The sequence below is a fragment of the Antechinus flavipes genome, chromosome 4 (assembly GCF_016432865.1).
Source record: "Antechinus flavipes isolate AdamAnt ecotype Samford, QLD, Australia chromosome 4, AdamAnt_v2, whole genome shotgun sequence".
In the NCBI taxonomy this organism is placed as follows: Eukaryota; Metazoa; Chordata; class Mammalia; order Dasyuromorphia; family Dasyuridae; genus Antechinus; species Antechinus flavipes.
The window spans coordinates 460190769-460203480 of record NC_067401.1 but is presented as its reverse complement, the minus strand read 5'-3'; the positions used below and the strand labels follow the sequence as shown (position 1 = coordinate 460203480).

Below are 12712 nucleotides of genomic sequence, written 5' to 3'. Positions count from 1 at the left end.
TCACAACATTGTTTTTTGCAGCTTGGAAATATTATGTTTGAAAATAATAAAAACTGCATTCATATATATATGTATATGTATACACACACACACACACACACAGAGATATGTTGTCATGGATATTTTAGACTGGCCTGCCCTTTGCTAAATCGAAATTGTTTTATTGAGTATTTGATACATAGATGTGTTTAGTGTTATTTTACTGTATGTATGTGTATATGTATCATCATACAATGCTTCTAGCAATAATAATAATGATCATGATGGTGGTAATGATGGTCCAGAATTCTGTAGCACTAACAATTGCAAAAGGCTTCACAATTCCTTCTGTTTTGACATTTGATCATCCCACTAACTCTAGGAAGAAGGTGTTAATGTCATCCCCATTAAAAAATAAGGAAACTGAATTGCAGAGAAGTAAAGATCTGGGCAGCTAGGAAATGTACAAGGTAGAATTCGACCCAGTTCTTCCTGATTTCCAGGGTGGTTCTCTACCCACTAGGCCATGTTGCCTCTGCTTTGGGGTACATTCTTGCTACGGACACAAATGTCCAACAATCTCATCTGTGCAGATGTTCAAACAGTCGTCATGTTCTAGGAAGAGACTGCTGACCATCATAGTCAGAGTTTTGCTTTCAAGGGTAACGGAGCAACAGTGATCCTATTCACCTTATTTTTATCTTTTTTATTCATATTTTCTATTTTATTGTTTGTATCTTTTTATCTTTCATGTGTCTAAGGAAATAGTCAAAGAGAGAGTCAGGTGACTAAGTCCTGTTGTGCACCCTATATCTTTGTAACTCTAGATACATCTCCTGATGTCATCAGGACATATATCTTCATCTAGGAAATGAGGAATTTGGACAAAATGGTTCCGAGATTCCCTTCCAGCTCTAAAACTGTGATTCTAGAACGATCCTAGGGAGGCTAGATCAAGGGAGAAACTGAGTGTGAGCTCCCCAGGTATTTTGCTGGGATCTAGCCATTCTTCCCTCCCTTCCTTCCAGACCGCCAAGTGAAATGACTCAACATTGTAGAATCTGAATGGACTGAGAAATAGAAGTAGTTACTACTGTTCTTTTCTTCTTTGAAGAACATGGTGCAGTAGAGAGAGGGTTGGAAGGACCAGAAGGCTGGTTCCATCATACTCATAATTTAAGTTCTTATTCCCCACCAATACCTAACTCCTATTCCTGACCCTCATGAGTTACGTGACTATAGCTGTAGTTTTTAACTTACATGCTCCCATTATTTAGAGTACTATAGAAATATCTGTTGTTATTATTATTATTATTATTATTAAACTATAACAAAACTGTAAATTTGAAGAAACATTTTCCCAGAAGATCAGGGATAAAACAAGACAAATCGTTGATAATGTTAAGCAGAGAATTTAGCTTCTCCTGATCCACTTGGGTTCAGTTGGGATCACTCAAAGATTTAGTTTTAATTGCAACTGTTTATTATTACCCTCAGGTTTAGTAAGTCTAACTAGTTAATTCTGGAAAACCTTTGTCAAATTAGTGGATGATCCTTATGAGACAGATCTCGTTATTCTACTTAGGATGGGTTTCTCTGGATGGATTGGGGTGGGGAGGAGATGGGGGAAGGGGAGAGAGGATGGGAGAAGAGCGCTTTTATTCTGCTTCATTCAGAAATTCAGGCTTTTCTCCTTCTTTGCACAGCGATGATGCACAATGTGATGCCAATACCAAGGAATTCTGGGTAAACATGCCAAATCTGATGACTCACCTAAAGAAAGTGTCTGAGCAAAAGCCGCAGGCGACGTATTATAACGTGGACATGCTCAAGTATCAGGTGAGAGACCTCCCTCGATGACGAATTCGGACGGGCTGGAAGCCCAGAACTCCAAGTGAATAGCCCCCCTCTCCCGCACATCCGAGGAAGGAAATGTGGGAGAGCCCCTCAGCAGCGCGGGGCGCCCAGTCTATCTAGCCCATCCCCCGTTTCCCCCTCCCGGCAAATGGCTGTCCGGGCTCTGGCGAAGATCTCCGCCCAACACCCACCCCCGGGCCACTCTCCCTATTCTTCCCGATCTCAAGCCCCACTTTGCTTCTTTGCAGCATCTCCCCACGCTCCTGGCTCAGCTCTCGAGGCTGAAGCAGGACAGAGCTAGGGTCTCTTCCATGAAGGTAGAAGCCTGCCCTGTGGCCCGTTCTTCTTTTCTCCAGCCCACACCTCCCATGTCCTCCGGGTGGTCTTCAGACACCGTGCTCTCGAAGCCCTTGGCTCTCCTGCCTGATACTTTCCACCTTATCCATGTGCTCCTTAAATGTTGGCAGCTAGGAGGTGCAGTGGTTAGAGCACCGGCCCTGAAGTCCGGAGGACTTGGGTTCAAATCTTGTCTCAGACACTTAACATTTCCTGGCTGTGTGACCTTAGGCAAGTCACTTAACTCCAATTGCCTCAGGGGAAAAAAAATGTTGGTAGCCAGAACCTGCCCAAGATTCCCAATGGGGTCTGAGCGGGGCAACTAAAGATCACATTAACTTAGTTTCTGGCTAAACAATAACTACTACTGCTCAGGTCCCTCTTTAATGTCCAAAAATACAAAATAAAAGTCGATCCTCCCAACTAAATGAAATTGTGCAGATCCCTCCGGAGCAGATCCTTGCGGTTTGGAGGCCGCAGAGGGATCGGGGAGGTGTGTGAAGGACACCTTCCTCCTTTTCCCTGATTGGTTGGTTTCTGGACCAGGTATCTGCCCAGGGCATCCAGTCCACCCCGCTGAACTTGGCCGTGAACTGGAGGTGTGACCCGGGCAGCACGGACCTGCGCATCGACTACAAGTACAACACGGACGCCATGACCACCCCGGTCGCCCTCAACAATGTCCAGTTCCTCGTCCCCATTGATGGCGGAGTCACCAAACTTCAAGCGGTGCTGCCCCCTGCTGTTTGGTAGGGAAGCGCCGAGCCTCGTAGAACCTTTGGGCCCTCCCACCCCCCTGAGAGTCCCCCCTAGGAGTCCCCCCTGGGGGCTGGAAGGTCTAGGTCACCACCACCTAGAACGTGCCGGGAATCGGGCCCCCATCTCCCCATGCGCGTGTCAAAAGCAGAAAGGAAAGAGAGCTTTTTTTAAGATTCTCTGCATCGAGCCTAGTTTCCTTCTCTTGAATTAGGCAATATCTTAACCGGGACTTTCCAGCACCAAAACAGGTGCTTTGTTCCAAGTTCCTGCGAGGCAAGAAGGCAGCGGGACGTGGGAGGGGGCGAAGGGGAAGGGGGGCTCTGAGAAGGTTTCTGAGTCAGTTCCCACCAACCAGACCTGCCTGGGCCATGTAGGAGCCCCTGGGAGCCCCCCGAAATGCTCTGATACCTTTAAGCTTCAGAGCATTTGCCATCATGCCTTGGTACAGGGTAAAGTCTTCGGGGAGAACGCTTTCTTCCAATGGAATCATAGTCTAGTTTGTTTCTATATTTTTTTGGGCAAAAGCAACAGGAAATTGTGCCTGACAGAGCTGGTGCTAAATAAATGTCTATTGATTGACGTCTGTCAGACTTCAAGTCAGGAGAATGTACGTTGGGATTCCGTCTGCCATTCTCTCTGACTACCGGCTTCTCTCTGTGACTCTGGGGATTTGTTTCTGAATATTTAAAAACTGTAATAATGACACAAGCTAGGAAAGCTCCAGGTCCTGGCCCAGGGCTAGATCCTGTTACCCAAGAACCGTGCTGGCTAATTTGTGAAAGACTCAAGGCCAGATTGGACACAGAAAAGTGAATTTGTGATCCACAGCAGTGCTAGGAAATCACCAGAAAAGGGAGGGCTTCTGAGCTGCATGAATGGGCAGGGAACCCATTCTGGATGATACCTGATTTGCACATTAAAGAAAAAGGGGCTCCACGAGGTAGAGTGAGGGGGAGTGTATCCCAGATTAGGGCAAAGACATGGAGATAGGAGAGGGAGGCCCACCAGCGAGGAACAGAGAGAAGGCCAGTCTGCTTCCCTGGGAGGCTCCAGAAGAAGAGCTGTCCATTGAGATTACAAAGAAGGTGTACTAGGGGGCCAGCTTTGAAAGCGCTTTAGAATCTAAACAAAGGGGTTGCTTTTTTTCCCTAGAGGCAATGGAGGAGTCACATGTTCATCTAGGCTTAAAAAAAAAAAAACTGTCAGTTATGAGTAGAATAGATGAAGGAGAAAAGACATGGAAAGTTATTTATCAAGAGGCAATTACAGTAAGTAATTTTCAGTAAGATGATGAGGGCTAGAACTAAGTTAGGGGCCATGAGAGTAGAAGGATGGGTCAGATGAGGAAATATGGCAAGATCTGGCAACAAATGGGAGGAGAGAGAGAAAAGGGGCAGAAATAATGGCAACTGACCCAAGATTCGCAATGTCGGGAAGAGAGAGGAGTTTGGAAGAAAGGAGGTCTGGGCTAAAAAATAATGAATTCCGTGTTAAATGTGTCACATTTTAGATTTCTGAAGCATAGAGTACATCCAAATAGTTTCCTATCTTATTTTAAGGAATGCTGAACAGCAAAGAATACTGTGGAAGATCCCGGACATCTCTCAAAAATCGGAAAATGGAGGTAATTTGTTGGTTTATTCAATAATATTGATAATGCATTTTAAAATAATTAAGGTTTATGGTATATTTTGCATCCATTAATGCCTTTGGTCCTCACAGCTTTTGGAAGTAAGTGCTTTTTTCAGATCCATTTTACAAATAAAGAAACTGAGGCTCTGAGAGTTTAGTTACGGTCAGAGTTGAATGGCAAATCTGCATCAGAGGCGGTCCCCAGTGAGACTCATGTCTGTGCCATCCCATAAATCTGACTCAAGGCAGGGATACCCAAGGAGCTTAGGGCTTTCCTCATTTTTCCTCAATTTAGTAGAGATGCCAATGACTCATGTGGGCTGCCCATACATTAAAGAGGTCTGGCTCCAGAATTTAAAAATCCAGGTTAAATTCCATCTCCAATACTACCTGCAAATCACTGGACTTCCTTGGGCTTCGGTTTCCCCATTTGTAAAATGAGGGGATTGGATTACTCAGCCAATGGATCTATGATCCTATATGTGATGCCTCCTTGCGCCTCAGTTTCCTCATCTGTAAAATGGCCTCTGAGGTCCCTATCAGCTCCATGATCTCCTTTTCTGACCTATGATCTGTATCTTCTCTGGCAATCATAGGGAGTTACTTGCACAGATTTTTGGACACCCTCCCATACCTCTTCTTCTCCTCTTCTTTCCAAAGATATTTATCACCAGGCATAAAAAGTTCATACTTTCTGGTTGTCTATATCAGCAAATAAAAAAGTCCATCTTGCTTATATTTTGGCTTATTTCTTATAGATTCTTCTCATCTCAGAGAACTCTTCTTCCCCCTTTCTCATTCTCCATCCTCTCTCTTCCCTCCCCGCATCCAACCCCAATAAGAGACAATCTTCTCTGCAGAAAAGAGGCTCTTAAGCTAACACGCATTTCTCCCATATTTGGACTCCTGGATCATTTTGATATCTTTAATTTTTCCTTCTGACTTAAATCTGTCACTGGTGAGAAAAATAAATAAATAACTTGCTCTGAAATAGCCCGCATGCCCTCAATTGTGCAGTGTGACTCCAGTGCGTCATGCACGCCCTTATCTAGCTTCCAGAATCTTTAATAATAATGTGGTTCATCATCGGTCTTATAATTGAAATCTACCATTTTCCCAATGAGTTTTAACTGCCAAGATCAACTTTAAGATTTATTATCTTGTCAGTGGAGTCATTACATGATTGCTTTCCTCTGCTAATAGATTGTTGTTTTTCTTTTGGAGGGGTGGGTTCTTTGCTGGCGAGATTCCAGTTATCTGAAGGCCCTAGCAAACCTTCTCCGTTGGTCGTGCAGTTTACCAGTGAGGGGAGCACCCTTTCTGGCTGTGACATCGAGCTTGTGGGAGCAGGGTACCGGTTTTCGCTCATTAAAAAAAGGTTCGCGGCAGGTAAGTATAGAGGAGGCTCCAATCATTTTCTGGTTTTGAAGGTGCCGTACCTCTCCAAATTGTCCTTCCTTTGTTTCTACAAATTTAGTGGTCAAAGATGTGACTCTGGACCAGACAACCTGGCTTTGGATCCTACCTCCTATGTTTGGTACCTGAATAACCTTGGGCAAGGGAGTCATTTATCTTCCCAATACCTTGGGTTACTCCTGTGTGATGAGATCATTGGAGTGGCTTGCTGCTCAGGGATATTTCTAGCTCTAGACCCCACATTTTAGATAATCAGTCAATAAGCATTTATTAAGCACCTACTGTGTTCCAGGTCCTATGCTAAACCCTGGAGATACAGAAAACAAAAATGCAATAGTTCCTGTCCTCAAGGAACTTGACATTCTGCTGGAAGATGGACATTTCAATTCAATTCAACAAATGTTAAAGGTCTATTATATGTTCATATTTATGCTAGGCATTGAGTATACAAAGAAAAAGGGAAGGAATAACCATTTATATTGAGTGGCTCTGGACTAAGCACTTTAAAAAAAAAAACAAATATCAGCTCTTTTTATTCTCACAACAAGCCTTGGAAGAGAGATGTGATTATTATCTGCCTTTTACAGATGAGGAAACTGAAGTAGATGGAGACTAAGTGATTTATTTTCCCAGAGTCACATAGTGTTTGAGATTAGATTTGAACTAGTTTTAAGTCCAGAGCTCTGCATTAACTGGGAGCCTCTTTGAAACAGTCTCAGTTTTCAAGGTATTTCTATTCTAATGATAACAGGGTTCAGAGAAGAGAACATATACATCTGTATATATAGAATATATAAAATGTGAATAATAAAAATGGAAGATAGTTGGGGAAAGAGTTTATTTCCTTTATAACCATCTCTTAGAAAATCCTGAATGATTCCTAGTTTCCTTATTTCAAGAGAGCTCAAAAAAAGGTCAGGCACATTCAAGAGAAGGACAAGAGTTTGTGTCATTCTTGCTCCATCTGAAGTCCTGTAAGTGGGGCTCAATCAGACCTGGCGTCCCTGGGAGCCCAGACCAGAGTTGACCAACAGCCAGTTCTGATCCTCCAAGGTCATTGACAATATAAAAACTTTCTGTCTATCCAGGACTTCCCAACCTCCATGATTCTTTCCAATTTATTACAGAGAGAGAGAAAGAGAAGAGAAAGAGAGAGAGAGAAAAAGAAAGAGAGAGAAAGAGAGAGAGAGAGAGAGAGAGAGAGAGAGAGAGAGAGAGAGAGAGAGAGAGAGAGAGTTTGTATATGCTTATTTGGACATTATCTCCCCCACTGAACTGTGAGTTCTTTGAGAAAAAGCATTCAGGGGATAGATATTTGTTTTTTGGTTTTGCCTTTTTTTATATTAACATTTACCACATTCCCCAGCATGGAGTAGGTACTTACTAAATGCTTGCTGAGCTAAATGTATAGTGGAAGTAGGGTGAGACAAATACTAATTCATTCCAGCATGCTTAAATTCTCAGGATATAGGAACCCTTTTTACACTCTCCTACAGTATATACCAACAATCGAGCCTAGCACTAAGTGAGCAGAAATAATTGGTTTAAGACAGGAAGCTGCCAGCTGGTGTACTTGTTGCACCCCACATGAGTGGCCCCTAAGCCTAACTACCACTGCCCCTCCAGCAATGACCCCCCTCCCCAGCTGCAATGCCCTCAACCTCTGGAAGCCAGAATCCTGGGTCTCTGCCTCAACTATCATGGGATAGTGTGTGTCTTTCCTTCAACGAAATAGCATTTCCCAGATCCCCAGTATTCCACCTAAATTTCTTTTTAGAAGTTGAATAGAGGTCATGTCATGGACACTAAATTTCCTCATTTTGGCTAATCCTTGGTTTGAGAAAGAGCCCCGGCAAACAAAATAGTTATTCTAGAGAAATGGACATTCGAGCAACTGTGTGATAACGTGTCACGAGAAGAAAAGCTTCCACACAATCACATTCCCATCTAGCCACAGATAGTGAGGAGCAGGATCGAGGATGGATCAGTGGTCATCTGTGAGCCGCCATGTCTGTGTCCTGCCTCACCCCTGTCCCCATGACCTTCTGTTTTTCAGGCAAATACCTGGCAGATAACTAATAGAACCTCATGCAAGCATATGGAGAACCCATATCGCGGAGGACTGTCGGTACATGGAACAGGTTCTTGTTTGGGGTTTTAATGAGAACAAAGTCAAACCTGCCCTGGGGACATTTCCACCGGAAGTGTCCATTCCTTTCAGCGACCTTTCTCCCTCCGTGGACAACACCGTGTTGCGACCAGTCCCACAGTATTTACTTCTAGGTGTAACATTGTTAATGGTTTTAAAATGTAATTATTGTATTTGTAAATTGTATTCATTCCTGTAAGACTGTATTTCAGGCGGTTAGACAAACTTGAGTTTTAGCATTTGACCATTCATGAAATGGGTGTAATTTAAACTATGGTATATAAATTTACTAGTAGTCCTGTTGATTGGCGCAAGGCTTTCAGAGATAGATTGCATTTTGTCAATATATAAAGTTTAAATACAATCTCGGTAGCGGCTTTCAAAGGGGGTGCCTCATGCAAAGAAGGATTCGCAGAACCAAGAAAAAGCTTTCCTTTTCTCCTCCAGTCCTTACTATGTCTCATTCTAGAGCGTGACGTTAAAAGTTCTACCTTCCGACATCTGGCGGGGTTCGATTTAAAGAGATTTCAGTCAATTCTAAGGTTCCCACGTATTTCAAGAAGGCAAGATGTACCACTTTTTAACCGCTTTTTTTTCAAACTGCAAATTTCATAAAAATGCACGCCATGTAAACAGGGCCTCTTATTTTTATAATATGTAAAAAAGGGGGATATTTAAAGTTAAAATTATATGAAATTATGATTAAGATTCCAGAGGATGCTGGGATCGCGGTCATTTCCCTACACTCACCACCTCTCCCCCAAACTGGGCAGATCTGGAGATTCCTGAAGAACAAGGCAGTTATTATCTTCCATTATTGGGATTTTAAGATGAGGAGAATTTCTTTATTAAGAATGGCTACCTGATTGTGGACTTAACGTATTTCTGAAACTCTGCAGGCTAAAACTGACCTGTATCATCTGTCCTTTTCCCGCACACAGAGGCTGCTGGTCTTTGAGGGAGTTCTGAAGTCCCCTGCCTCCACCTGATCGGAGAAAGTTGACCAAAAGTCATTTGGTGAATGGGGAGACCAAGTCAGGCTGTGTGGCCAAAGTTCTGGGAAATAAATGCCCTCTCCGAGGAACAAAATGTTCTTTAAAAATCTGAATTATTATAAACTAGAAATATCGGCCATTCCTTTAGAACCAATAAGATGGTGCAATCCGTGGCTCCTATCTTGACCTCCCTTGCTATGAGACAGAAGCGGGGGATGGTCCTCTAGATCTGACCAGCAAAATGCAGGTTCCCATAGGAGAAATCCTTCTTGAGAGGCACTCCCTAGGAACTCTGGTCCAGCTTTTCTATGGAAGATCCTGCCTTTCCACCCCTTGGCACATCACCCAGTTGGCATTTAGATACTTTTTTTGGTGAGGTGGGGGGGGATTTGTATATGTGAAGGTTATTTCCTTTGTGGAGATCCCCTTCACTGATCCAACTTCACAGAAATTCATCATTCTTAATTACCTGGGGCACTGAGTGCTGAAGGCCAGGCTCATACAGCTAATATGCGTCAAAGGCAGCACTTAAACCAATGTCATCCTGACTCTAAGGTCGGCCTTCTATCCAATAGATTACACTGCCTCTCTTGGATCTATACATACACATATACGCACATGTATGGATGTGTGTATACATACATGTATATGTACTGCTGCCTACATCCATGCCCGTGTATATACATGTGTGTGCATGCATGCATGATTTTAACCAGATGTGATTTCACCAGTATAACAAATAACCAGTAAGGAAATTCTCTCCACCAGAGCAGATCTGTAACTGCTCTGAAATGTCCCATCGAAAAGAGTCGCCTAGGACAGTGAGAAGTTCAAGGACGTCGCCAGGTTCACCAAGCCGGGAGGAGTCAGGGGGCTGAACCCAAGCCTTCCTGTCTCTCAGCTCTCTATCCAGCATCCTCGTCTTAGCTATATTATCCTCCTCCCTCCCCCTTACCCGCCTTAAAACTACAGGACTTCTGTTCTCGTACAGTCTCCTGCCTCATCTAATTTTAAAATAACTGTATCATACCCATAAATAATCAATTTGCTGTCGTTGTTTACCACCCACTGCAATGACCTTTGGCAACTACAAATTTGGGGGCCGGGGGTTAAAAATCTATTAAGAAGGTCCTCCAGAACCTAAAACCACCGGGAGGAAAAACGTGAGCATTTTATTTGTCCTTGTAGGCTCTGGTGACTGTTTATGTGAACATGGGGAACGGACAACGGGTTTCACTGGGGAAGAATCACTGCCGCTCTACTCCTCATTGTCCAGAGGGTTCATCACCCTAGTGACCTAGTGAAGGCACTAGAGTTACTTAGGAGTCCCTTGTCCATTTTGACAAATGGGATCCTTATTGAATTAAGGAGCTCAGAGATAGTAAGGAATCTCAAATATGGGAATGAAAAAAAGGGGAATACAATTTTTAAACCGTGAAAAACTGAAACCAGTAAGAGACAAAAGTCAGAAAATGAGCTATCTGGTAGGAATGGAGCCATTCAAAGTCTCTAGACTAATTCTTCCATGAAAGGCAGTTGATTTTAGTACTAAGTCAGAAAGCATATATGTAAATATTTCTTTCTGGTTCTCACATCTTCCTCTTTCTATTTTACTTTACACAGCTCCAGAGTTAATTAAGTCATATAAACATATGGTAGCTCTTTAAAAGGATGCCTTCTTTTGTTGATATTGTAAAAATGTAATTTTTAAAGTATATAGGACAAGGATCCCTAATGTGATTCAGACATCTCTAGTTATGAAATTTTAAAGAATTAATATTGCCTACAATCCCTGTCCCAGAGAATCATAGGTTTCTAGAGACACTAAAACCTCATTTAACTAAACAGACCCTCCTCTCCATCCTTGCTTTCTTACTTTCTTCTTTCTTCCTCCATCCCTCCTTCCTTGCTTTCCTCCTTCTCTCCCCTTCCCTCTTTCCTTCCATCCTTCTCTCTTTTTTTCCTTCCTCGAGCATTTATTAAACACTTACTCTGTGCCAGGCACTGTGCTAGGTACTGGGGGGTACAAAGACAAAATTAAAAATAGTTTCTGCCCTCAAGTAGCTTATATTCTACTTGAATTCAGCTTTCAGGAAAAAGAGAAAAATAGCAGCAAAACAAGTTCATATCAGGGATTGAGATGTGTGTGTGTGTGTGTGTGTATGTGTCTGTGTGTGTGTACGTATATATATATGTGTGTGCGTGGATGTGTGATTGTGCGTGTGTTTATTTCTAGTTATTTAGATTTTTATTTAACTTCCAGGCTCAGTCTTGGCCTTGGCGAACACATAGTCCAACTTTCCACAACTCTACCTGTTGCAGTTTAAAATGAGAATTCGTGTTCAAATAATGACCCCGAGAGACGGCAATGGTCCTCAGTCATGAAAGAATACTCGAACCATTGTTAGTATCTCTGTGTCCAATCCCCAAAAGAAGTAGCGGCCAGAACAACTCAACCCTCCAAACATCCCCATTCATCGAGAAGTCCCCGGATCTGGAACAGACAAGAAATGGCATTTGAGCGGCTTTTAAGTGCTGCCTAATAATCTTGTCTGCTCTCTCTGACAGAAAAAGGTTTTCTTCTTTTTTTCCAAATAAATCCCATGTTTCCATGACGAATGCTTTTTGAAATGGATTCTTATTATCCATAAGAGTACATTTTATCTCAGTAAGTAAAATGAATAATGACTATAATTTTCATCTTAGGACTTTTTTGTAAAGTGAGATATATATTTTTCAAGTCTTATTCTTCTCTTAAGAGTTGCAATTTGCCCAAAGAGAAATTCACTGCAACACTTTGGGCGATATACTGGGTTGATTAAAGGGGGAAAAAAACAATCTCTCTGTGCTCAAAGTAAATTAGTATAATTCTGTAAGAACACCTCAGATAAAGTTAATCCTTAAGCATATACACATATTTCTATTTAGGATAGGGACATATGTAAATAGATGTGTATGTCTATATATTACATGCATCTCTGTGTGTATATCTACATACATGAGAAGCAATAGGGCCTGTCATGGGTAAAGAGCTGACCTTGGAGGAGAGAAGATGGGCTCAGTCCTGTTGTAAACGCTCCAGGGCAAAAGTGACTTCACTTGCAACAATCCTAGCCAGCTCTCCAACACTGTGACCTGTAGAAAAGGTGCCAACCTGCAGTGACAGGGAGTTTCCTTAGCAAGGAGCTCCCTGCACTGGGGAAATCTCAAATCAGGTCTTTATTCCCTATCCATTATCTGCATGTGCACACCACACACACACACACACACACACACACACACACACACACGTAAATTTTTTACAAGCTCCAAACTGCTCTAATTTGCTCTGCTGCTAACTCTTGCTGGGTAATCATGGAAAGTCACTTCCTTTTTTAAATAGATCTTCATTTTCTCCTCTAACATTTGGGATGGGGGGTAAATCTTTTAAATCTAAATAAATTCAATTTAAATTATTTAGAGATTTAAATCATCTCTAAGACAGCGTGCAGCTCTGAAATTCTAGGCTTCTTTTGTGGCTTCCATTATTGTTTTGAGCATATTTTGGTCATTGAATGGTGATATTGTCAGTGGAAACCAAACTGACTGG

General features: G+C 42.4%; 1 protein-coding gene across 5 annotated transcripts in view; it reads left to right on the top strand.

The window, feature by feature from the left end:
* The window catches only part of SGIP1 (SH3GL interacting endocytic adaptor 1), a 278616-nt gene extending 270199 nt beyond the window's left edge, over nt 1–8417 (top strand). For all 5 annotated transcript variants that reach the window (XM_051999484.1, XM_051999486.1, XM_051999483.1 and 2 more), the window contains 5 exons: nt 1686–1818; nt 2719–2921; nt 4491–4555; nt 5788–5952; nt 8036–8417. In XM_051999484.1, the coding sequence (XP_051855444.1) occupies nt 1686–1818; nt 2719–2921; nt 4491–4555; nt 5788–5952; nt 8036–8058 (589 nt within the window). In that variant the 3' untranslated portion in view covers nt 8059–8417. The remainder of the gene's footprint in view (nt 1–1685; nt 1819–2718; nt 2922–4490; nt 4556–5787; nt 5953–8035) is intronic.
* Nucleotides 8418–12712: the final 4295 nt, after the last annotated feature.